The 23,579-nt window shown below is 46.1% G+C and overlaps 3 protein-coding genes across 4 annotated transcripts in view; 1 reads left to right on the top strand and 2 right to left on the bottom strand.

The window, feature by feature from the left end:
* The window catches only part of BTK (Bruton tyrosine kinase), a 35,715-nt gene extending 30,686 nt beyond the window's left edge, over window positions 1-5,029 (bottom strand). Inside the window, exon 1 of the mRNA XM_069065237.1 lies at window positions 4,891-5,029. The gene's annotated coding sequence lies outside the window, so the exon portion shown is untranslated. The remainder of the gene's footprint in view (window positions 1-4,890) is intronic.
* Window positions 5,030-8,552: 3,523 nt separating this feature from the next.
* Window positions 8,553-11,422, top strand: RPL36A (ribosomal protein L36a). Its single transcript, XM_069065236.1, is given in 5 exon segments — window positions 8,553-8,744; window positions 9,421-9,526; window positions 9,735-9,802; window positions 10,058-10,180; window positions 10,585-11,422. Coding segments are annotated over 5 exon segments (495 nt in total). The 5' UTR covers window positions 8,553-8,567; the 3' UTR covers window positions 10,606-11,422.
* On the bottom strand, window positions 10,721-19,638 carry GLA (galactosidase alpha). 2 transcript variants are annotated; one of them, XM_069065234.1, is made up of 7 exons: window positions 19,253-19,634; window positions 17,065-17,239; window positions 16,070-16,247; window positions 14,516-14,607; window positions 13,224-13,385; window positions 12,674-12,871; window positions 10,721-12,280 (listed from the first exon to the last, which is right to left on the bottom strand). In XM_069065234.1, the coding sequence occupies exons 1-7, from the start codon at window positions 19,495-19,497 to the stop codon at window positions 12,014-12,016; spliced, it is 1,317 nt and encodes a 438-aa protein (XP_068921335.1). In that variant the 5' UTR covers window positions 19,498-19,634; the 3' UTR covers window positions 10,721-12,013. The 2 variants fall into 2 exon arrangements, with proteins under 2 accessions (XP_068921335.1, XP_068921336.1); XM_069065235.1 differs by lacking the exon at window positions 12,674-12,871 and having other exon boundaries at window positions 19,253-19,638.
* Between the last annotated feature and the right edge of the window lie 3,941 nt (window positions 19,639-23,579).

The following is a 23,579-nucleotide window of genomic DNA, read 5'->3' as shown; positions in this document are numbered from 1 at the left end:
CTGCTCGACATAGACTAAGAGCTTACTCAGTGCTTCTTGGAGTACATTCTTTTCAGAATTCTTCCGGTATTTTCTTGCCTGTGGGGCTTTGATTATGCCGTTCCTGGGAATCTCTTCCATTCTCCTCTTCACCTGTTGAATTGCCTTCCCATCCTCGATAGGTCATTCAACTCAGCTCAAATGTCATTTCCCCCATGAAGCCTTTTTCCCCTAAGACCTTGCTTTGTTCCACCTCTTGACAAGTACTTTTAGGCTCAGGATTTAAAGTGAGAAGGAAACAGAGAGATCCAAGAGATCCTCTCAGAAGAGGAATCTCTGAGAGCATAGGTGACCTTCTCAGGGTCAGGAAGCAGTAGAGCTGGGATCTTCTGACTGGAGAGCTCATTGCATTTTCCCCTCTGTTGCTAGGCCTCTCATCATGGATTACTTTGAACTGTGGAGGGCAAGGCAGCATAAAATGGAGGCTGTTCTTAGCCTTTCAGTTGATCCTTCCACTGAGCTGGCAGCTCTAAGAGGGTAGGAATCTCATCTTATCTCCCACCTGGGCACTCTGCACTGCACACAGCCAGAACTGAACTTATGCTTGGTGTTTTGAGTTGACTGTTCCATGCGTGGCACATCTCTCTCTCTCTCTCTCTCTCTGCCATTCTACTGAGTCATTTGTTTAACCTCCAACTTGCCTGATACTCAAAACTCTTTTCTATCCAGAATTTTAGGCATTTGGGGCTGGGAATGACCTAACAGATAATAGTGCATTTTGTTTCTAGGGGCACACACTGTGCCAGCCAGTCAGGGTACTGGGCATCTGGGAGAGCTGAGGTAGCAAGCACCCCAGCGTCCCCAGGGTAGCTGCTTAGATCTGTTTTTCTAAAGGAAACCAACTCAAAATGGGTTAACAATCTTGCTTTAATCAATCAAACATGTCATTTACCTAGTTAAGGGGAAAAAAGGTCAGCACCCCTAACTTCAGAGAATACACAGGTTACAAGCAGACAAAAAATACAGAGAAACAGATCAGCAGACAGGCTTCCAGCTGTCTGACCACTACATCCATACCTAGTCAGTTACCAGAGAGGGAAGCATCAACATCTGGGTTTTCAAAGTGGGGGGAGAGGGGGGGTGCTACCCAGAGTCTCATCTGGTCAAATTACACAACTCTTCTCAAAGTGAGCCCCCAAACAAAGCCTCACATCAGGGTTTATATAGCCTTCTTCTGGCTCAGAGAATGTCACAACCCTCTTGACCCACTGCCCAATCACTGAGCACCGAAGTGTGGGCATTCCTGAAAATCAAGCCTCCCCCCTCACAGGCTCCAGGTGCACTTAAGCCTATCAAGGGGTCTGGGGCAGGGAAGATCTTAAATTCCCATTCCCATAACAAGATCGTGTGCCTAGAGGAAGGGGTAGGTTTGAGGGCTCTGACCCTTGCTCTTTGAATGACTGCCTTCCTTGCTTCCTTCCTTCTTTCCCCCTTCACTGCATTTGCAGCCTCACTGAAACTGAAAGCCCCATGGGGCCCAGTGGTATCTTGGTTCTGGCTGAATCCCTCAGCAACTTCATTTGCATAACTGAGAGGCCTCCCCAGGACTGTGGCAGGTTGGTTAGCTATCTCCTGAAGCCTCTCTCTTAGGGATGAGTCACTGAAAGTCCTCATTCTCTAGCCTTCTCCCCCTTCCCAGCTCAGAGCCAGGAAACAGCTTGGAGCTCTACTCTCCAGGGAACCATCCAAGCCCTGGCTTCCATCTAGGTCTCTTGCTGATATAAGTAGACTTCATTTTTTTGAAAACCCTGCTTGAAGAAATAGACTTTTTTAAAGGGACTTTTATACCCTTGGAGAAAGATAGAAAGACAAGAATCCGTAAAGAATAACAACAACAGCACAGACAGCCTCCGAGAGCCAGAAATAGGACGTTTAAATCTAACAGAGACATTAGAAGGCAAACCCTTTCTAAAGATCCACAAAAGGGAAACAGAGACAAAGTTCGACACTCAGTGTAGTGTAGAGTCAGGCAATACCAAGCAAATCTCCCTCCCTGGTGGGGGATTGAGCCTCCAAAGGAAGCAGTTTCAGACACAATATTTGCCTTTAACTTACAGTCTGAAGAGACACTGAGAGGTGAAATTCTGTGGACACAGTCACCCAGCCAGAATACACGTGATACCCCACATCTGCATCTCCCCAGGATACCAATCACCTAGTCAACATAACTTCAACAAAGCCTCCCCCCACTTCTCCTCTCCCCAGTTCTTCCCTCCCTTCACATCTGCAGCACAGGGAATGGGAATAATTAAGTTGTTCTCCAAGTTTCCATTTGAACATTCTAATAATGCTCAGTCCTGCCTCCCCTGACCCCCCCCCCCCCATGAGGCCCGTTAAGCTTCTCTGGCCTTACTTTAAGCCATCTAGTGTACATTGCTTTCCTTTGATCTTCCCAACAACCCAGTGAATGAGGTACCATAGGCAAGATTGTTCTTACTTTACAGATGAGTAAACTGAGGCTCAGAGTGGCATGGGGATTTGGTCAGGGCTACATAGCTCATGGGTGGCAACAGTGGGATCCTCACCTACAGCCACAGTGACAAAGCCAAAGCAAGGCCTGGGAGGCAGGAGAATCCTAGGGAGCCTGGTGTGTGGTCACTTCTTCCTCTCTCCCCTACCCTTTGTTTCCAGCTTCTGTTTGGTTAAAGGAAAATGGGAGCCCAGGCTTGACCGTGTGACCCTGGTCAAGTCACTTCCCCTCTTAGTGACCAAGGCACTCAGTCTCTTAGCCTGAGCCGTAGAGAAGGTGCTCACATGACTGACAGAGTTTCCACACTAGATATTCCCTGTACCAATGAAATCACGGGGGTAGCCCCCCTCCCTCCTTCCAGAAAATGGCCACTTGCTCTTGCTCCAGTGGCATCTAGGATAACCTTCTCTGCCCTTCAGGGCCCAGACCTCAGGATACAGTCAGCCGTAGACTTGGCAGGAGGGGAGCCAGCAATGGCCAGAGACCTTGGGTGAGATTCTACCCCACTCTGTTAGTCCGGAGAACAGGCGGTGTCATACTGGAGGGGCTGCTGGCTCCTCTCCTAGTGACGGACCCCTCACCTCAGCCACATGTGCACCCATGTACATACATACAGAAATATAGCCACACTGCATGTACATACATACTGAGACATACACAATCACATGTGCATGCACACACACAGAAACACATACAGCCACACACATGCACATACACACAGAAATATAGTCACATGTGTGTACATACAGAAACACATGCAGCCACACAATGCAGGTATACACACACTGAAACATATAGTCACATGTGCGTGCATATACACACAGAAATACACACAATCGCAATACATGCACATACAGAGAAATACACACAGTCTATTGCATGCATATACACACAGAAATACACACAGTCACACATGCATGTACATATATGCAGAAATCCCCCATGCACACACCTGGGTTTAGAGAGGGAAGGGTTCTTGGCAGTCATTGCCTCCAGCTCTCTCAAGGACATGGTACCAGCCAAGAGGATGGCAGGCAGCCTTGGGTGAAGCACCAAAGAGAGAGATGCATACAGACGTAGGTCCAGTGTTTACTGAAGCCCTTGGAGGTGAGGCCACAGTGAGTGGCAGAGCCAACCTTTGATCCCAAACCTCAGACTTCAAATTCCCTGTCCCCTGATAGACTGAGGGCCCTGATTAGGGGCAGTAACAGTGAGGAGTGGCGTTGGCTCAGCAAAGCCCATCAGAGCCAAGGAGAGGAGAGAAGGAAGAGGGAATGGTGGTGGGGGGGGTGCTAGAAAAAAGAGGAAGAAAGAGAGGGAGAACATGAGGAAAGGAGTGGGAGAATGAAAAGGTGGGGAACAGGAGAGAAAGGGCCCACCTAACGACTCTACCAGAGACACTTGCTGCCTGTCCTTGACCTTTTAAAGAATTGGATTTTTAAAAAAAAAATCAAATATGAACATTAGGTTGGCTGTGACTCCATATATTTATGCCTTCTATGAGACTGTAATGGAACCTAACGTTTGGCTACATGGGCCCCTCCGCAGGTATCCCACCGTGCCTTAACTCTGCTACTTGTGGTCTCCTGATCATCATAAGATGGGCTTTCAGCTCATTCACAGAGGATTTCAAGACCAAGGGATTGAATACTAGAAAGAACCATCAGGGTCTTAATGGAATCCTCTCATTTTACACAGTGGGAAACGGAGATCCAGAGGGATGAACTAGCCTGCCCAATATGTGGACCAGATGACTTTCCTGCTACCTTGCAGCTCAAAATACAGGATGCCATGCTGGTGGATTTAGAGCTGGAAGTAGAAGCGGCTGCCTTGGGAGGTGGCAGCCTCCCCCTTTCTGGAGGCCATCAAACAAAGGCCCTGATTACATTAGCCAATTATAGGGAATTTGGTAAGGGGATTCTGACATTCTCTGCAATCCAGGCCTCCGATTTTTGCCTCAGAATTACCCCAGCTTGCTGCTGCCTTCTAAGGCCCAGTTGAACATGAAAGCAAAATTTGTAAAGGGATCTCACTATGGCCAGAAGGGCCCCTGTAGTGCACTCTACAAACTCTCAAAGCTTTGACTGGTGATAATGCTCATGCTTCTCAGTTACCTGTGACTAATTATGGGGCTCCTCTCTAGTCCTTCCTTTCACTTTCCTCAGTCCCTTAGGTCACAACATTGGCCCCTCTTGGTCATCTAGTGCTAACTGTCAGAACTTGGTGCTTCTGAGCCTCCCACCGCCATCATCTACCTCCTGTGGCCATCTCCTGCACCAGCCATGTTTTCCCCCTGCCCTCCCATATGGGCCTGAGCAGGGAAGGTACTCACTGTCGCTACCCAGTCATTGCGGACCACCCGCCATTCATTGACCACCCACCTCAGTCCTGACTCAATGCTGGCGGTTTCCCAGATGCATTAAGCTGCCCAGATGTGGAAGGTGGGATTCGATCAGCACAGAGACTGGCTCTGGAGACATGTTCTTACAGTCCAGAGAGGAAGGACAGTGTGAGCAAACCCCACCCTTTCACAGCCACTCAGTTCCCCTTTTTTTGTTTCCTGACTTAAACCAATGTCTTTTTTTTCTTCTCTCTTCTCAGAGGCATGGTATCTTATTTCCCCTTCCATCTGCTTGGAACCCCCAATACTGCCACCATGAGTTAGGCTCAGAAAAAGCCTTCTCGATCTACTTTGGTGTCACTGAGACTCAAGTCATAGAGTCTACCCCAAGTAGCCAGGTGATGAAGGTGCAATACAAGGAATACAATGTTGGCTTAAGGGCTGCAGGACACAGGGAGAGAAGCTAGAGAGGAAAGAGCGATGCAGAAATGGGGGCGGGGCAGGGAGTGGGAGCCGGACAGGTCAAGTGCTTGGCCATATATGGCAGATGGGTTTGGAGGTGAGAAAACTGGAGTTAAAGGGAGGTATGGGGCAAAGGGGACAGTTTCTCCAGAGAACCCCAGTTTCCAGAAAATGACAGAGCTAGAGATAGAAAGACTTCCTCTGTTGAGTCATTTTCTAAGAAAGATTTTTTTTCTTCTGCAGATAAAAATGTCAGAACATGAGCCAATATGCCAACTTGTACTGTTCCCTATTTTCCAGGAATGTAAGACCCTTATTAGGAGACCATGTCTTTAATTATCCAGGACTCTAAGCCTGGGAAGCATGCCTCTTCTGGGGCACTCAGGAGAAAACTGGAGTATTGTTCCCAGCTGGCTCTGTGGCTGAGCCCCACTGCTGCCTCTGGCCTGCCGCTCTCCTACTCAGTGTAAAAAGGAGTGCCTTCCTTTACTCAGTCCAGGAGGCCCATTTCTCCCAGGAAATACAATTTGTGTTGGCACATGCTATCTCAGGAATTATAGCACTGGGCAGGAGATGGTGAGGGCATCAAGCTTTGGGCATCCCATTGTAGTACTCGCTATAAGCACACCCTTAGTTGCCTGAACTCAGATTATTTAAAATGTCTAACTAAAAGTCTCATCAATGCCTTTATTTACATTGCTGTCACCTATGGCCTTCCCCCATGTGCTGTCACTCCAAACCTCTAAACAGCTCTAGATAAACATTAACGATGTTTGACAACATATGCCTTGTTCTGCATCCATATCCTCTCTGCAAAGAGGCCAGAAGTCTGTTTCACTGGGTTCCAAATCTGCCTCAGGCACTTACTAGTCAGGTGACCCTTAGCAAGTCACTTTGGTTTCCTTAGCTCTACCATGGGGATAATATCAGCAGCTACCTTTAAGGATTGTTGTGAGGATCAAAGGAGGTTGAATATGTTAAGTGTTTTGCCAACCTTAGGCCTTAGGAGTCAAGATTGGTCATTGGACTGATCTGAGTTCTAACGTCTAGTGACTAACTCTTGGTTCTGCCTCAGTTTACACAGGTCTTCCCAAGCTTCTCTGAAACCTTCATATGCCTGTCGAGATTCTCAAAGCAACAAAGTTGTCTTGACTGGGTATGTATTTTTTTTAAAAGCCTTTTTATTGGCCACGTATTGATTGGTCTGGTTAATTCTCACATTTGCTCAAGGCAGACAGATAAGTAAAAATAACTGACTTTTATATGGTGCTTTAAAGTTTGCAAAGGGTCAGTGTAGTCACAACGGCTATTATCATACTCATTTTACAGTCTAGGAAACTGGTCGTGTAGCCAATAAACACCAGAGGTTGTATTTCAGCTTCAGACACTTGTGTCCCCCAAATCCCACAATGTCAAACGTAGCAAGCAAAACACTTATCTCGGTAACAATGCATCTGATTAGATAAAGGTTTGGGAAGTTTAACTTTTGTTTCCTTCCAAGTCCTAAAGTAGTGGATTGGGTACCTTCCATGGTCTGTGTTTTCTAGACACGGTGCCAGAGACGTGCCTGTCTGTTGTGTTGTTGGATTTCTCATAACACATTTAACTTGAAGCGGCCACAACATGAAAGCAAGCCAAAGTGGATGTTTGGCTCCTGGGATATTCTGTTGGATTAGTGGGTGCCAGCCTTTAGCTTTAAGGGGACAGAGGGGAAAAAGGTCATGGGGGCTTTTTCTTGAATGGGAGTGATCTGCAGCTTACAATTTCAGAATGATCCTGAACTGTAAGAATCTAATTCATTTACTCTTTCAAAAGCAATTCCATAAATTCTGATAGCTAGCAAAAAGCCTGAGGAATGAAATGGAAGTGACCACCACCCTGGCTAATCATAGCCACTAAGTATTTCAGTAGTGCAATTGAGTGAAAAAGGTTTCGTAGCCTTCAGATCTTTCTGTATTAGTCCAAGGAGGAGGAGGGCCACTTGCCCTGGGCTCCATAATCTGCAGTCCCAGGGAATACAGGATTCAGGCTGGGAGGACCCCTGCTAATCATATAGTCCAACTCCTTCATTTTACAGATAGAGAAATGGAGGCCCAGAGAGGGTGATTTGTTCAGGGTCATGGAAGTAGTAAGTGGTCAAGTTAAGATTTGATCCCAAGGTCTCTGACTCCATTTACTTATTACCCAAAGTCCTCAGACATTAGTTCTCATTTGGTTTGGTTCAACATAGCATTTTATATTTAAGAATAATTAATAAATGATGCCTCATAATAGTAATTATCCCTCACCCTAGTAGAAAGAAAACTAGGATTGGTATCAGAGAGCTTGGGTTCAAATCTCAGCTCTGCTCCTGCTTATCTGTGTGACCTGCAGCAAGTTTGTTTGACCTCCTTGGGTCTCAGATTCCTTTTCCGGAATGGGTTTTGACCAGGTGAACTCTAAGACCCCCTTCCAGCTCTGCATCTCGTCCCTAGGGCTTCATAATGCCACGGGGCAGGCTCAGGCTTTGTCAGCACAGCATCTGCAAGCTGCAGATGACATCAAGCTCTGCCAAGCCCTCCCAAGTTGGCAAGTCTCTGCAGGTGAGACAAATTATGGACTCTGCATATTATAACAGTGATGATGATATGCAGGAAGGGCAGCTAGAGTCACGAAGACCTGACATGTACCAGCTGTGTGACCCTGGGCAAGTCACTTCATCCTGTTGGCATCAGTTTCCTCCTCTGTAAAATGAGCTGGAGAAGGAAAGCCCCTGATGGGATTGTGAAGAGTTGGATATGACTGAAAACAAGTGAACAGCAACAATTTGCAGGAGGCCCCTTGAGCTATGGTAGAGACAGTTTTCCTCGGACACAGTAGTTCCGTCCACTGTCAAACCAGGAATCTCTAGAATCCTTTCAGCTGGTCTTGGGGTCAGAGGGCCTGGTCTTTATGAGCTCTGTGACTTTGGACAAGCACTTTCCTTTTTGTGGGTCTTAGTTTACTCACCAGTCATAGGAGGGTGATGATCATAGTTTAGAGCTAGAAGGGAACTTAGAGAAGTCATGCAAAAACATCATTTCCTAAGGGTCTAGTCTTATCTAAACGTAGTAAAAGCCTCTGTTCAGCGAGGCCCAGGGAGTGGGGGAGGTGGGAGAAGGGGCGGGGCGAGGCGAGGCGAGGGGGCGGAGCAAATAAGGGACGAGGCCACTCCTACCGGGCCGTGTGCATCAGAGGCGGGTCCCTCATGCAGCCCCCTCCCTCTGACGTCATGGCATGCGCGTGAGCCACCTTCTCAGTTAAACCTCAGTCTTTCGCTGTCATCCTTCGAAGCCGGTCGTCTTCTTCAGCTCGTCGTCCTCGGCCGAGCGCTCGCCTATGAGCGCTCGGCCGAGGGACCCCAGCGTCCTAGACATCAGACAAGCCCGGGTGGAAGCGCAGCGCTGCCCTTCGGTGAGTCTCCAGCGCCCTCCGCCCCGCACGTTCCCGGGGCCCTTTTGTCTCCTCGCAGCCTTTGTCTTTCCTCCTGTCATGGCGTTCTGCGCAATGCAGACCCGCAATTCCGACTTTGGCCGCCAGAGGGCGCACGGCGCAGCCCCCGATTGGACTCGGAGGGCGTCTCCCATGAGGCCACGCGGTCCGCAGCCTCTTTTTACCTCCATTTCCGGCCACGTCGCCTTTTTTTCGGATGACGACGCTGCGGCGGCCATGGTGGGCGTATGCCGAGGCGCGGGAATCTCGTTTAGTCCCGCCTTGTGGGTGTGGGCCTGGAGCTCTGCTGAGCCTTGGCCCAGCGGAGCTTCGCGCTGCCGAGGAGCCTGCCGCTCTTGCCGGAAGCACTCAGAGATGGGCTTACCCGGGCTCCAGCTGGGGCTGGGGGGCTGGGGGCGTGGGCAAGAACAAAGGAAACATGGCGGCTGCCGGGGGCGGGGGCTGCGGGGTGGGATCCGGATCGGGATGGGTGTGGCCATGGTCATGGCTGGTCTTGGGCCCGGCCTACCGACTGCTGAGTGGAGCAGCCAGACCCCAGCCCCTGGTCCTCGCTTCGGGCTCTCGGAGCTGCCCAAAGGGCTGGCCGCTAGTGGGCGCCCTCCTTGCAACGATGCCTGCCCACTCAATTATTTCCCAGGTGAACTTCCCCAAAACTCGCAGAACTTTCTGCAAAAAGTGCGGCAAGCACCAGCTTCACAAAGTGACGCAGTACGAGAAAGGCAAGGATTCCCACTACGCACAGGGTAAGCTATGGCCACTGCTGGGCAGGATGAGTGACCCTTTTGTCTTGACAGGTGGAGATGCTAATACAAGAATCTGTGCTTTACATGCTAGTATTCTTGAATAAAAAGCAGCTTAGTTAAGGAGAAAGTTCCCCGAGTAGACGTTCCTATCTCCTGTGACTTGCAGTATGAACTTAGTCATTAAGTCCATTTTCTTGACTTTTCCTAGGGAAAAGGCAATACAATCGGAAGCAGAGTGGCTATGGTGGTCAAACAAAACCAGTTTTCCGGAAAAAGGTAAACAAGAACAGAAGGCAGAGCTAGCTAGGCCCCCCTGCTGAGGGAAAAGGAAATTGGAATCTCTTCCTTACATATCTCAACAACCTAACTATTGGCTCTTATTTTCATCTTGGAGCAGTCTACCATTTGTGGCAGTCTCTGCTTCTAGTAGTACACCTGACATGGTATAATGGATAAAGCTTTTGAAGAGAGCTGGTTTGTGTTCCATGGTTTAAAAAGTTTGATTTAATTAAATCTAATCTTTGTTGACAGGCAAAGACCACAAAAAAGATTGTACTGATGCTTCAATGTGTGGAACCCAGCTGCAGGTCTAAGAGGATGCTTGCCATTAAGAGGTGTAAGCATTTTGAACTGGGAGGAGATAAGAAGAGAAAGGTATGTATATGATTGGGAATTTAGGCTGTTGTGTATATTTTCCTCTAACCTGTAACCTTATTTGGGGGGTGAAGCTATGTGTGAACCTGTAAAACCTTGCCTTTGGGGAATCATTCTTGTTAGGTGAGGGCTCATGTTGGTTTACAAGCCTGTAATACCCAGCAGTATGGAATAGTGCTGGATGTAGCACCCCAGAGACCTGAGTTCAAATGCTGAAAAGCATTTAATAACAGTGCCCTATGCACAGGAACTTAACATTTACCTCTTCATTAGTGCATGGCCTATTCCTATAAAAGGCTTTTCTCAGCCATTCCAAAAGCAATGTAGTTTCAGGAGCCCATGTTTGGTTTTGGGCATCAGCAGTGTTCTTAAGTTACATGCTAATCTATTTTCTTCTGTTACAGGGCCAAGTGATCCAGTTCTGAACTTCATTGTTTTTGTCTTGATAGAAAAAATCATTCCATTCCATTCCTTGGTTTTGTGTTTTCTGTCTTGGAAAGGAAGAGGCTTGAGTAAAACCAAGTCTCATACTACTATGTGAAACTTTTCCTATGTAGGAAAAGTTCTTGAGGATGTGACTGAGTGTTGTGACTTTAATCATCTACTTGATGAGATTTTTGTGTCATGGAGAGAAAGCCCAGCTGGACATTTCTGGGGGGGGGGGGGACCTGGGGACCTTGGTTATTAGTACTATGGCTAAAATAGCTACTGACAGCCTGAATTCCTAGGTAAATTGGGATACAAAGGAATTAAAGATAGGGATAGCTAGCCCCTGTTTTATAGGTTTCCAGCAAATCCAAAGTAATTCATTCAGGCATTGCCCTGTTTCCAAAATATGAATGATTTCCCATATCTGTTTGGGTTGCTAGGGTTCTTTGTGGAGAACTAATTAATAATGATTTAATTGCCTGGTCATTAAAGGGATGGCCTATTGAAAACTTTTGTACCTTGTTTTCAGAATATTAAGTGACTTACAGTATCTAAAGGGATGACCTGTTAATTGAAAACTGTTAATTGTTTAGGGGTGGGTGGGAATGACAGCTGGTTAAGGTTTGAAACAGTAAAGAATGGAGGTCATTGTTGCTTTATTTTACATCGTTTTTTGTATTACATAAATCCATATTAGGCTTTAAGCCCTCTCGAGGGCAGAATGTTTGTCCCTGTCAATCTTTGTATCTTGGCACGGTGCCAGCACCGTGCCTTTCACACAAAAGGTGCTTAATAAATGTTGAGTCTTCCTAATGGTGTTTGCCAGACTCTTTCGTGGAGGGGGAAATATGGGGAAGGAGGTAAGGAAGGGTATCTGTTAATTCACTTTGTATCTACATTTTATACCCTAAATGTTAGGCTTTTCCTTCCTAGATATTTGTCATGGCCATTGAGGTGGCCTTGGAAAAATAACATTTGTATGGCACTTTTACAATTCCCTAATACCTGCCCTGGGGGTAGCTGGATTGGAAATCACATTTAGACCTCAGAACTGGGACACCACTCTAGATTAGTAGTTGGGGGGGGCAAGTTAGTTATAAATCATTAAGAGGATCATAAAGTGGCCTAGAGGGAACTTTAAGGAGTAGACAAGGGAACCTTAAAAAAATGGTTTAATGCCCAGAGGCAAATGAAAGGGGCCCATACTTAATTGTTGTACTAAAAGGGGAGAAATCCATAAAAGATGAGAAAACATTTTAAAATCACATTATAAATTAAAAGTCTTCAGATGATAATGGAAGTGAATTCAGCAGAAGTGACATTCAAAACGGAATCATCCAAGTCATTGGAAGTAGTATAGCTGGAAATGAGTTATCCAGGGTGGTATTACTGTAAACTTCTGTGTTACTGGAAAGTCTGTAGCTTCAACAGGACGGTGCCTGTGGGGTTTACTCGAACCTTCAACTGAGATGTCCATTCATAAAGCCCCAGTTCTTCTTTAAGAGGAAGGATTTGTGTGATAAAGCAGGCTGGAGCACACCCTAGCCCCCCCCCTAAGGCAGCAGTGGAAAAGGCATAATTTTGAGGCCCCCCGATCTCTTTCTGGTTCAGCACAGCCACGGCCCAGGCTAAATTTGACAGGGGGCGTTCCCACACTTCAAAGTCCTCAACCTAGAAGACCAAGACAGTTTCAGCATTAGTGTGCAAGTAATCATAACCATAAACATAGCCCTAGGGTGTTAGGAGTAGAAGCAGTAGCCTTAAAATTAAGCCAGATGAATAGCCACCATATCTAGCTCTGAAGCTGTCAAACTAAGTTGAACAGGTCATTAAGTGCGATTTGAAGGGCGGTTACTGCTACTAAACGTGTGAAGATAAGGTCCAAAAGACAAAAGGCACTGTCTAAGGCAGGGAGTGAGTGTAATGCCATTGCTTCTATAAAATGCATACCTCTAATATCTGTAAAATGAATGGATTTCTCACTTAGTGACAACCTCGAAAAAAAATGATTTCAGTGGAAGAGCCCTTTCTGAAATTCCCATGAGCCAGTCCTCTGCTAGGTACCTTCCTGAGCTGGTAGCCCTGCTTGCCCAAAGGATCCTGGTTGATTGCAATCACATCTTCATTCTGCAGCAGGGACTTGGATTGGGGACTGATGTGTCGGAGGTCATTAGACATGAAGAGAGGGGCTGCCATGATAGCCCAGAGTGCCATCTGAGTTACCTGTTGATCCCAGCTAAGTCCAAAGTTGCCAATCACTAACTGAGATAAAAATGTTATAAATAAGTTAAAACCACATCTGATTCATGTCAGACTGACAGGGCAGAAGAGCAGTGTTGGGCTGGGGCATGACACAGACGGATTAACCTAGATGGATCACCTACAGATCCTTCCAAATCTGAGTCTATGACTCTAGCACCACGTGAAGCCATATGCTGCCCACCTCCCCTAGTACTTGTGATGAAAGCACTTTGTCAACCCTGGGATGCTATATGACTCAGTTATGCTCAAAATACTCCATGTAGTGACTTCTATTCCTCAGGTCATAAAAAGGCCCTGCCCAAGGAGTCATGGCTTTACCAATCTTGGCTGTCTAATGGTCTCATGTGCTTACCATGTCAGGATCATTCCATCCCCCTGGTCCAGCAGCAGGAACAAGAGTCTCCTGCTTAGATGCAGTCCAGGCCAGGATACTCTTCACGCTACTCCAGGAATCCAAGATATCACCATAGTTCCTCCAGTGGTTACAGTACTGCCGAATTTCTGTGTAATTGGGCTAGAAGGCCAATACAATTTTATTAATGATTCTTTATTTTGGTCTTTTTTGGAGGGGGGAAGGCAGGGCAACTGGGGTTAAGAGACTTGCCCAAAGTCACAGAGCTAGTAAGTGTTAAGTTTCTGAGGCCAGATTTGAACTCAATTCCTCCTGATTCTTGAGCAAAGTACCATTGGGGTGAGTGGGTGGGAGAGGGAAATCCCAGCAGCAAACCAGTTGGAGCCCTCACCATTCTAGAGTAACAGAGTGATAGTATGGATATCATATGACTACTGTACCAGGAGAATTCGGCTGGTTTTCAATAACTTCTACCATCCTAACGCCCAAGCTGGGATACCAGGTCTAGACTAGGATTCCACTCTATTCTGGGCAAGACTGCCCATTGGCAGCTGTCTGGTTTTTTTGTCTCTCTTCAGCCTTATTGACAGCTACCACTTGCTTAATCAAACTGGGCCAGGGTGAAATTAGGGCTGTGATTAGACACAGGCCCTTCTCAGGGTAGTCAGGAGTCCTACCTTATTCTAATATACTTTATTTTTTTTTTTAAGCAATTGGGGTTAAGTAACTTGCTCAAGGTTACACGGCCAGTTATTTCTGGGTGTGGTGCTGAGTGTCTGAGCCCGGGATTCGATCTCCAGGTCGTCCCAACACTGGAGCCGGTGCTCTTACTCGCTGAGCCACCTGGCCGCCCCTAAGCAATTGGGGTTAAGTAACTTGCTCAAGGTTACACGGCCAGGTGTTTCTGGGTGGGTGCTAAGTGTCTGAGCCCGGGATTCGATCTCCAGGTCTTCTCAACACTGGAGCTGGTGCTCTTACTCGCTGTCTAATATACTTTAAATAAGATGCAGATGAGTCCCTGGGAACTTACAACAGAGAGCTGGGTAGCTCCTGTTTTTTCTGTGAGCAGCACCCACCCAGCCTAAAGATGTAAGTGGGGAAGGAAAGTGAGGCAGAGCAGCAGGCCCATCAGAAGAGTCAAGCTTTCTGCCAGGACAAGGCCTAAAAGCACCTCTGCAGAAACAGTCAGGGGATCATAGACAAGGGAAGAGTCTGGAATAATTGGAGATAGTATTGGTCAAGTTGGGTGGGAGACTTGAATTCCATGACAAGACTGTTGGGGGCTGGCTTACCTCCTGGAAGGGCCTTGTATACAGAGGCCACTCACAGGAATACAGAATGCTCCGGCCAGTTCTGTTGAGGGCAAAGGACATGTACTTATAGCCTGTAAAAGAAAAGAATGTGTAAAAGCCAGAAAAGACCACTTTTCAACTTGGATGGGTGCCATTAAATGGGAATTCTCAGACAAAAGAGGCTCGCTAAAGGTTCCACGGTTAGATTTTGGAGCATCAGCAAGCAGAAGTAGAATAAAGCCTGGGACCTGACTTCTAAACAGACTGACTGACCAGCAGTGTAAATTAGAGGAGAAAGTAAGGGAAAATAGTTATAGTGACCAGCATTCACATAGTGCTTTAGGGTTGAAAAGTGTTTTACAATTATGATCTCATTTCATCTTCACCTGGGAGCTAGGTGCTATTATGATGTCCATTTTACAGTTAACTGGGGGAAGACAGACATGAAGTGACTTGCCCAGGGTCACCTAGCTAAGAAGTGTCTGAGGCTGGATTTAAACTCAGGTCTTTCTAACTTCAGGCTCAGCGATCTACCCCCTGTGCCACCAGAAAATCCAGAGGATGCCACAGGACTAAGAGTTGGAAAGGTTCATTTATTTTATTTCAGAGAGAACTAATGCCCACAGACGTTCAGTGGTTTGCCCTAGGGTCATCCAGGTCATAAGGAGCAGAGCTGGGACTTGAACCAGGTCACCTGGCTCCAAATCCAGGCTTCTTATCATTTGAGTATTTACCTCACCTTTTTTTTTTTTATACTCCTGTGACCAAGCTGGTGTCCTCTACCATTTCCCTTTCTTTTGGGAAGGGACAGGGATTCAAAATTAGTGATACAGGAGGGGAGAAGAATATTAAGAGGCAGGGTGATATGGTACAGAGGTGTCAAGCATGTGTATGGCCTACGACACTCTGAGTGGGACCTCCACCAGATTAAAATGTAAATACCAATACAATACAATGTAGATAATGTTAGTATGTGGTTGCTCTAGAGTTTCTGTTTTGAGTTTGACACTATTGAGGCAGCGGATAGTGCTGGACTTGGGAGTCAAGCCCAGTATTTAAATACTGCTTCTGACGCTCACAGTGTGACACGGGGTCAATCATGTTGGTTAATTCCTGAAGCTAAAGTAATTCTAAGACAGTTCCAGCTCTACTTCAGGGAAGGAAGTTTCCCCAAACTAATCTAAACACATACACAACTATTCCTCTCTGCCTGCCCCCCCAAAACCAAAAAACAACCCCCCACCCCCAAACGCACCTCAAATAAAAATGGCTGAATACTGGCCACTCCTCTTCCCTGCTGTTTAGGGACTTTTGTCCAGCTTGCTAATATTTCACAAAACCAGCCTTTTGTCAGCCAGAGCGTATGAAAGCTTGGGTAGGCTCAATGTACCTGCAGGTGAGTAGGTGCTCATGGAGGATTTGTTAAATGAAGGAGACAAGAGACTCTGACATATGAATAAAAATAAAAGCTGAGGTGGGGGAGGGGGAAATACTTGAGGCTCTCTGGGTTACAAGATATCTGACTTCAGTGTAATGTCGGGGCCAGAGCAGTACCTTCTACCAAGCTTTCCAGGTCTTTAGAGTTGCAGCCGTCAAATTTCAGCAGGTCCACTCCCCAGTCAGCAAAGGTTTGGGCATCAATATCATAGTACCCATAGCTGCCTGGGTACCCGGCACAGGTGAGAGTTCCCACATCTTGGTAAATCCCTAGCTTCAGTCCCTTGGAATGTACCTGGAAGAGAGACAAAAAAATCAGACAGATAGACACACATCATGGAAAGCAATGAAGGGCCTTGTGCCTTAGGTGGGAACACATAGAATCCATCAGTGGCCTCCTCTGCCCTTTCCCCTTCCTCTAGGTCTGTTCTTCTAAGGCCCACAACATTCCTGAGTAAGGCTGAAGCAGATTCAAATGTAATTGGGAAATATTTAACAAAATAAATAAAAGTACAGTAAAACACAGATAATGTTAATTTAGGGTTTTCTAAGTCAATATGAAGTCATAAGGATACTCAGGTGCCGTGTTTAGCCCTGTTTCTATATGAGTTGGACACCACTGATCTAATGGGCCTTAGCTGAATTGTAGTGTTTGTCCTGCAACAGTTTCACCCAGGGGAAACTAAAGCTATTTAGCTCGGAACTAGATTAACAGCAGAAAGAAGAAAATCAGTAACAAATATATCTTTGCCTTATGGGGTTCCAAGACACTGCAGCTATACTGAGATAGGAGAAAAATGTCCTCTTTTTCTAATATTCTATACACAGAGGATATCTCCAAGAACTACAAAAGACTAATAAGGAAATACTTGTAAAATAAGTGTCAAGGCCCAAGGTCCTTTTTCCTTTTGGCAAAGGCTAGACACAAGGAACAGAGACAGATGAGGGTTCCATCTGATAACTCCTTCTCTAGGATCAGATGATAGCAGCTGCTATATTTTTCTGGGTATTTCATAGTGTCACAAGAGCTATTTTGTAACATGCTTTTTTTTTTTTTAAACCAAGAAAATGCAACCTCCCTGAATGGAAGGCAGGCTTATTTATAAACTTACATAGTTTGCCAGGTGACGGATTCCACTGGGGAAGCGTATGGGGTCTGCTTTGAGCCTACCATTCTCATCTCGCTTGGACGCCAACCAACAGTCATCGATGCAGACATACTCATAACCCACATCCTTCCAGCCTTCTGCTACCATGAGGTCAGCCATTTGCATGAAGAGCTGTTCACTGAAGGAGAAAAATCAGAGTTACCATGACAGCCAGTGGCAATCATGAATGCCTTCACAGAAGGTAGCAGGACCAACCTTCTTCCACCCCAATAACAGAAAGGTCAGCACCAAACAAGAAACTTACCACACACTAGTACAGTCAGCACAAATTCATTTGCCACAGTAACTAGAACCTGGGGGCAGTTACTGCTCCCATGTTCCATAAAGAGACTTCTGGAATTATTTATCTACAGACAATGATTTGTAGACTGCTTGTAAAAGACGCCCTAGGACAGTTGTCATTGTAGGTTTGTTTTCCCAGAGATGGGATCTGACTTCCTTAGTGAGCACAAGACATACCAATCTGTTTGTTGTATTAATGGCCCAACAAGAAAGGAAGAACCACATTTACACAGTTCATTAAGGCATGTAAAACATTTTATATACATCATCTCATTTAACTCTAACAACCTTGTGAGTAGAAAACAGAGGTAATATTATCTCCATTTTATAGATGTGTAAACTGTGGCAGAGAAAAGTACAATGACTTCCCCACGGTAACACAGCTCGTCAGGAGTGGAATCTGAACCCAGGGCTCGCCTCTTATTTATGAGGCCAGGCTGTTTCTCAATCTGTGGCACTGCCCCTTATGAGTTGGGTAAGCCACGGCCCTCCCTGGCCCTCAAGACTAGATTATAGGGTGCTTGAGCCAGAAGGGACCTCTGAAGTCAGTCCAACGCCCTCATTCATTTGTTAAACACCTACGCTGTGCTAAGCTCTAGGATGCAAAGACAAAAAGGAACCAGCACCTAGCCTCAAAAGCACCCGACATTTCACTGAAGGGAAGCAACAAGAGATTGGGAGCTGGAAGTGACTCCAGAGCCCAAATTCCTCATTTTACAGAGGAAGAAACTGAGGCCTGGAAAGGTTAAGTGACTTGTCCAAGGTCACGCTGGTAGTCAGAGGTCAGCTGGGATTTGAACTGAGGTCCTGACTCCATACCCATTATTCTTTCCATGTGCCACACAGCCTCCTCCAGATAATTAAGTATACAATATCTGCAATGTAACTTCTGGAGGCGGGAATCAGGATAAGCTTTTCCTGTAGGAGGTGACATGTGAACTGAGGTTTGAAGGAAGTTAGTGATTGTGTGAGGCAGAGAGGTGAGGAGGGAGGGCATTACCTAGGTCACTTTGTTTTTGTTTTGCTTTTTGGAGGGGGGGAAGGCAGGGCAATTGGGGCTAAGTGACTTGCCCAAGGTCACACAGCCAGTAAGTGTTAAATGTCTGAGGCCAAATTTGAACTCAGGTCCTCCTGACTCCAGGGCTGGTGCTCTATTCACTGAGCCACCTAGCCACCCCCTACCTAGGCCACTTTGACTGGAAAGTACTGTACAATGAACCTGGAGACAGACTCTGAGTCTGAAATTTCCAACGGGGGAGTTTTGATTTTACCTTGGGCTCTCTTGTCAGGAGAGTGTTGGGAAAATCATTCTGGCAGCTATGTGGAAACTGGATTGGAATGGAAAGAAACCTGGGGCAAGGAGATCACTGCTATCATCCAGTGAGTGACAAAGGGCCAAATGTGGATGATGGATGTGAGACAAAAGGGAGGGGGCCAGATGTCGGAGGTGGGATAGACAGAACTGAGAACTCCCAAATGACAGGATGCAGAGGGTGGGGTTGGCTGACCAGGGCACTGGTGCTGTAATGGTGCCCTCCAGAGAAAAAGGGAAGGGAGGAAGGAAAACATTTTTGTTTTGTTTAGGGGCTTTCAGGGGGAGGGGTGGGGAAGGAGACGGTTAAGATCTTAGAAGAGGAAACTAAATTTTAAGGTTCCTTTTTCCTTGTCTCTCAAACGAAAGCATTGGCCCCAAAGACCTCTGACACCCCTCCAAGCTCTGGAGCTATGATCCCTCTCAGAACCTCAGCCCCCTCGTCTGTCGCGTTGGCCCCGATGACCCCTGACACCCCTCCAATGTCAGGAGCTTGATGGCCCCTGGCTGGACCTCGGGGGCCGCCCCGCTCATTACCTGATGCAGTTCTCCGGGTCCTCGATGCAGTCCACGTTACACGTGAAGCGCTCCCAGTGCAGCCAGCCCATGGTCGGGGTCAGGGCCAGCCCGTTGTCCAGGGCAGTGACCCCGGGCATGCCCACCAGGGCCAGGACCAGGACCAGGGCCAGGGCCGGGGCCGGGGCCAGGGCCAGGCTCAGGTGCCCGAAGGCAAACGCCCAGTCCTGCTCCTGCCCCAGCCCGTTCGCCCTCGACCTGCTCATTTTCCTCTGGACCCCGGAAACCACAACTCAAACTCGGCGGTCCGACGAGCCCGGCTCTCCCCAGTTAAATGGGGAAAAGGACCAATCATCTCTCGGGGCACGGCGGGCCTCCGCCTATCAGCGACCGTCCTGGCGTGGTGGGCGGGAGGCTCTCTGGAAGGATTCCCAGCAAAACCCCGGGCCACTGCCGGTCATGTGGCCGGGGGAGGGCTCTCACATGACGCGAGGTTCACGTGACGGGAAGCAAGTGCAGGGCTCTTCTCCCGGGCTTATCGCGATTTTATCGCAGGGGCCTCGGGGCCGCGGAGAGCCGAGGGGGAGGCCGGGAGCGGCGGGGCGCGTGACGCGTGACGCGGCCGGCCCGGCGCCTGGCTCCCTGCGCCTCAGTTTCCCCTTCTGCACTGGATTTTTATTTACTTGTTCAAAGTTTTTCGGTTACTTTCTTAATTTCACTTTTAGTTTTAGTTCCAAATTCCCTCCCTTCGCTATCCGTTGGGAAGGCAAGAAATAACTTTATTGCTAGAAGTCATGGAAAACCCATTTGTCTTTAGGCAGGAGAGCTTTCATTGGCTGGCTCCTTTGGGGGGAGGCTGCCTCCTCTGTTTGGTTTTGTAAAAACGAAATATCTGTTTCTTCACTAAAAAGAGACGAGCTCTCGGAGCTTCTTTCTACTTTCTTCTGAGTATTCTTTTAACATTTTGCCAATCCCCCCTTTTCTCATCTCTCAGCGCCTCCCCCTCCCCCCAGGCTCCCTTCAGACTTCAGTCTTCTCTCCTTATCCGGCATTTTGGGGCACTGCTGTCCTTGCCTGGCAGCAGCAGGACAAACACCAAACCTGTTGGGAAAAAAGTTTAGTAGAAAGGTCTATGAAAAAGACGTAACAATATAAGGATAATATTGCAAACCACGAGTGCTGTATAAATGCTAGCCATTATTCCGGACTCCTCTGTCTTCTATGCTTCTATCCTCTACTTCTCAATTCATTGGAGACCCCATTTGGGGTTTTCTTGGCTAAGATCCTGGAGTTGTTTGCCTTTTCCTGCTCCAGCTCATTTGACAGATGAGGAAACTGAGGCAAGCAGGATGAAGTGATTTGCCCAGGGTCACACAACTACTTACTGTCAGATCAAATTTCAACTCAGAAAGAGGAGTCTTCTGACTCCAGGCCTGGAGCTCTAGCCACAGCACAACCTAGATATGTCCAGTCTTAGGGGCCAGAGGGGTTTTCAGCCAGCTGTTTCTTTACTGTTCTACAAGGGCCAGGCACTGAAAGTATTTGTTTACTTCAGGAATGTATATCTTTGATCCAATTAGGTATTTTTCTTTTACCTCCTTTCCACTCTCCAAAGCAATGCTTAATCTTATCTCTGTGCCTTTATCATGCTTTTTCTCTCCCTCCTATTGCTCCCCCCACCCAAAAAAAAAAACCCCTAAACAACTTGGAATGTCGTTCCTCTTCCCCACTATGTAAATGCTATCCAATGCTCAAGTAGTTACTAGCCCACTTGGAGCTCCCTTCCTTCTGTCAGGCTCTATTGTCTTAGGGATTAATTGTTATGTAGTTATTTCTTGTGTGCTAATTATGTTTTTTTCAGCCAGAGTGTAAATTCCTTGAGACTGATACCTGCTTTATGCTTTTTAGATTCTCAACACCTAGCACAGTGATGGTCACATAGCTAATGATGCTGTTACTATTTTTCTGTCAACCCCATATTTAAAAAACAAACTGATAGATGAATAAAGGTAGAGAGATGATATGATGTTGTTTTTTTGTTTTGTTTTTTGCTTTTTGGAGGGCAATTGGGTTTAAGTGACTTGCCCAAGGTCACACGATTAGTTTTTGTGTTAAGTGTCTGAGGTTGGATTTGAACTCATGTCCTCCTGACTCCAGGGCCAGTGCCCTATTCACTCCCTATTCACTGCACCACCTAGCCGCCCTGAGAAGTGATATGTTAAGAAGAAGGGGTGCAATACTTATTGGGACAGTGACTAATTTCTTCAAAGGCCCACAAAACAACCCAGCCTTTGCCCCAATTTGATCCTAAGGGTAGCCTTAGGGGTCATTCTTTTTAAAGTTTTCTAAAATTCAAATTTAGTTTTATATTATTTTCAGTTCCAAATTCTTACCTTCTCTTACCTTCTTACCTCTCCCCTACCCATTAAGAAGACAAGAAAACCAAAATTCATTACAAATAGTATAGTCATACAAAACAAATTTCTGCATTAGCCATGTTCCAATTTTTTTAAAGCAAGAAAATGTTCCAGTTTGCATTCTGAGTCTATAAGCTGTCAATCTGAAGGTAGATAGCTTGTTTCATTATGAGTCCTTTAGAATTATGTCTGGTCATTTTGTTCCTCGGATTTACTAAGTCTTTTCAAATTGATTATTTTTACAATATTGCTCTTAGTATATAAATTGTTTTCCTGTTTCTGCTTTCTTCACTTTGCATGAGTTCATATAATTCTTCCGAAGTTTTTCTGAAATTACTTCCATCATTCCTTATAACACAATAGTATTCTACCTCATTCTTGTACAATAACTTATTCAGCGTTTCCCCCCAAATGATGGGCATTCCCTCAGTTTCCATTTCTTTGCCACCACAAAAAAGAGCGGCTGTAAATATTTTTGTAAGTGTGGGTTCTATCTTTATTTCTTGGATCTCTTTGGAGTATAGACCTAAATAGAAGTATTGTTGACTCAAAAGGTATGCAAATATTTGAATACTTTGGGGGCAGAGTTCCAATTTGCTTTCCAGAACATTTGGCCTAGCTTACAGCTCCACAAACAGTGCATTAGTGTACCTATTTTCCCACATCAACTCCAGTGTTTGTAATTTTCCTTCCCCCAATCCTTTGGTCATCTTAGCCAACCTTATGGGTGTGAGGTGGTACCTCAGAGTTGTTTCTCTAATTACCAGTGACTTAGAGCATTTTTTCATATGGCTATTGATAGCTTTGATTTTGTCATATCGTATTCATATTGGTGCTTAGTCTTGTAAATTTGACTTAGTTCCAAATGTATTTTAGAAAGGAGACTTTTATCAAAGAAAACTTCTTGCAAAGATTTCCCCCTCAGTTTCCTGCTTTTCTTCTAATTTTAGCTGCATTGATTTAATTTTATGTAATCAAAATTATACATTTTCCTTCCTGTGATCCTCTCTGCCTCTTGTTTGGTCATGAACTCTTCCCCTATCCATAGATGCGTCAAGTAATTTCTTTCATACTCTTCTAATTTGCTTATGATATCAGCCTTCTCTCAGGGTTTTTCAGATCTGAACTGACTCAGGCGTGGCTGTTCTAGAACACTATAGACCCTATCAGATCCCCTTGTCCCTTCCTGGGATGGACTAACACCCCTAGAACTTTCTAAAATTTTTGCTGGTTTTTAAGATTTAGGGCAAAGAAAGGACAGGCAGTAAAGTCAATTTATTTAATTCTTTAATTCTATTCCTTGGTAATTGTCTTTGTTGAGAACTGGAATGTGATTTAAAGCAATATTGATGGCAAGGATTTTCCTCAACATAATTTTAGCTGCTTTGAGAGACATTTCCTTTCTACTTGCTTCTGTGAGAAACCTTAGGAAAGGTGGGAGAAAACCTGAATTTGCTTTGCTCAACATTTACAAAAATCCTTATTCAAAATGAATGTCCATCCCTCAAAGCCCAAGGCATTATTGGGTCTTGCATACAGTTTCTTTGTGTATTCAGAAATCACTTTTCATTTCCCAAGAAAACCCTGTGTGCAGTCTCCCATCTAGCCACTAGATGTCACCAAATCCTGGGTGTGGAAAGGGACAAGGGTGGGCCCAAGGTTCCCTAGAACTGTTCAACAAAGACTGTTAGATTCACTCCTTTCATCCTTTCTTCTCTTGATTCTCCATTTCCTTTCTCTTGTCCTCTTCTTTCTTTCTTTCTCTGCTGTTCCTTCATAGAAAGAAGGTGCACTTATTGATCCTACCTTTTTTGACAGACTTGAATTGAATTTTCTCCCTCAAACTTGACCACTAAACAGGACAGTCTAGAGCAGGAGTTCTTCATCTTTTCATGGACTGCTCTCCCTCACCCCCACCACCCTGGGGCAGT

The sequence above is a fragment of the Petaurus breviceps genome, unplaced genomic scaffold (genome assembly GCF_028583685.1).
Source record: "Petaurus breviceps papuanus isolate PSGF00001 unplaced genomic scaffold, PetGlider_PUasm1.0 90681, whole genome shotgun sequence".
Classification (NCBI taxonomy): Eukaryota; Metazoa; Chordata; class Mammalia; order Diprotodontia; family Petauridae; genus Petaurus; species Petaurus breviceps.
Note: the sequence above shows the minus strand (reverse complement) of the source record. Positions and strands in the feature narration are given on the sequence as shown.

Coding starts and splice junctions, on each gene's coding strand:
- GLA (XM_069065234.1), bottom strand. CDS start 19,497: ATGAGCAGGTCGAGGGCGAACGGGCTGGGGCAGGAGCAGGACTGGGCG. Junction 17,240..19,252: donor GACCCGGAGAACTGCATCAG/GTAATGAGCGGG, acceptor TTTCTCCTTCAG/TGAACAGCTCTTCATGCAAA. Junction 16,248..17,064: donor TCCGTCACCTGGCAAACTAT/GTAAGTTTATAA, acceptor TCTCTCTTCCAG/GTACATTCCAAGGGACTGAA.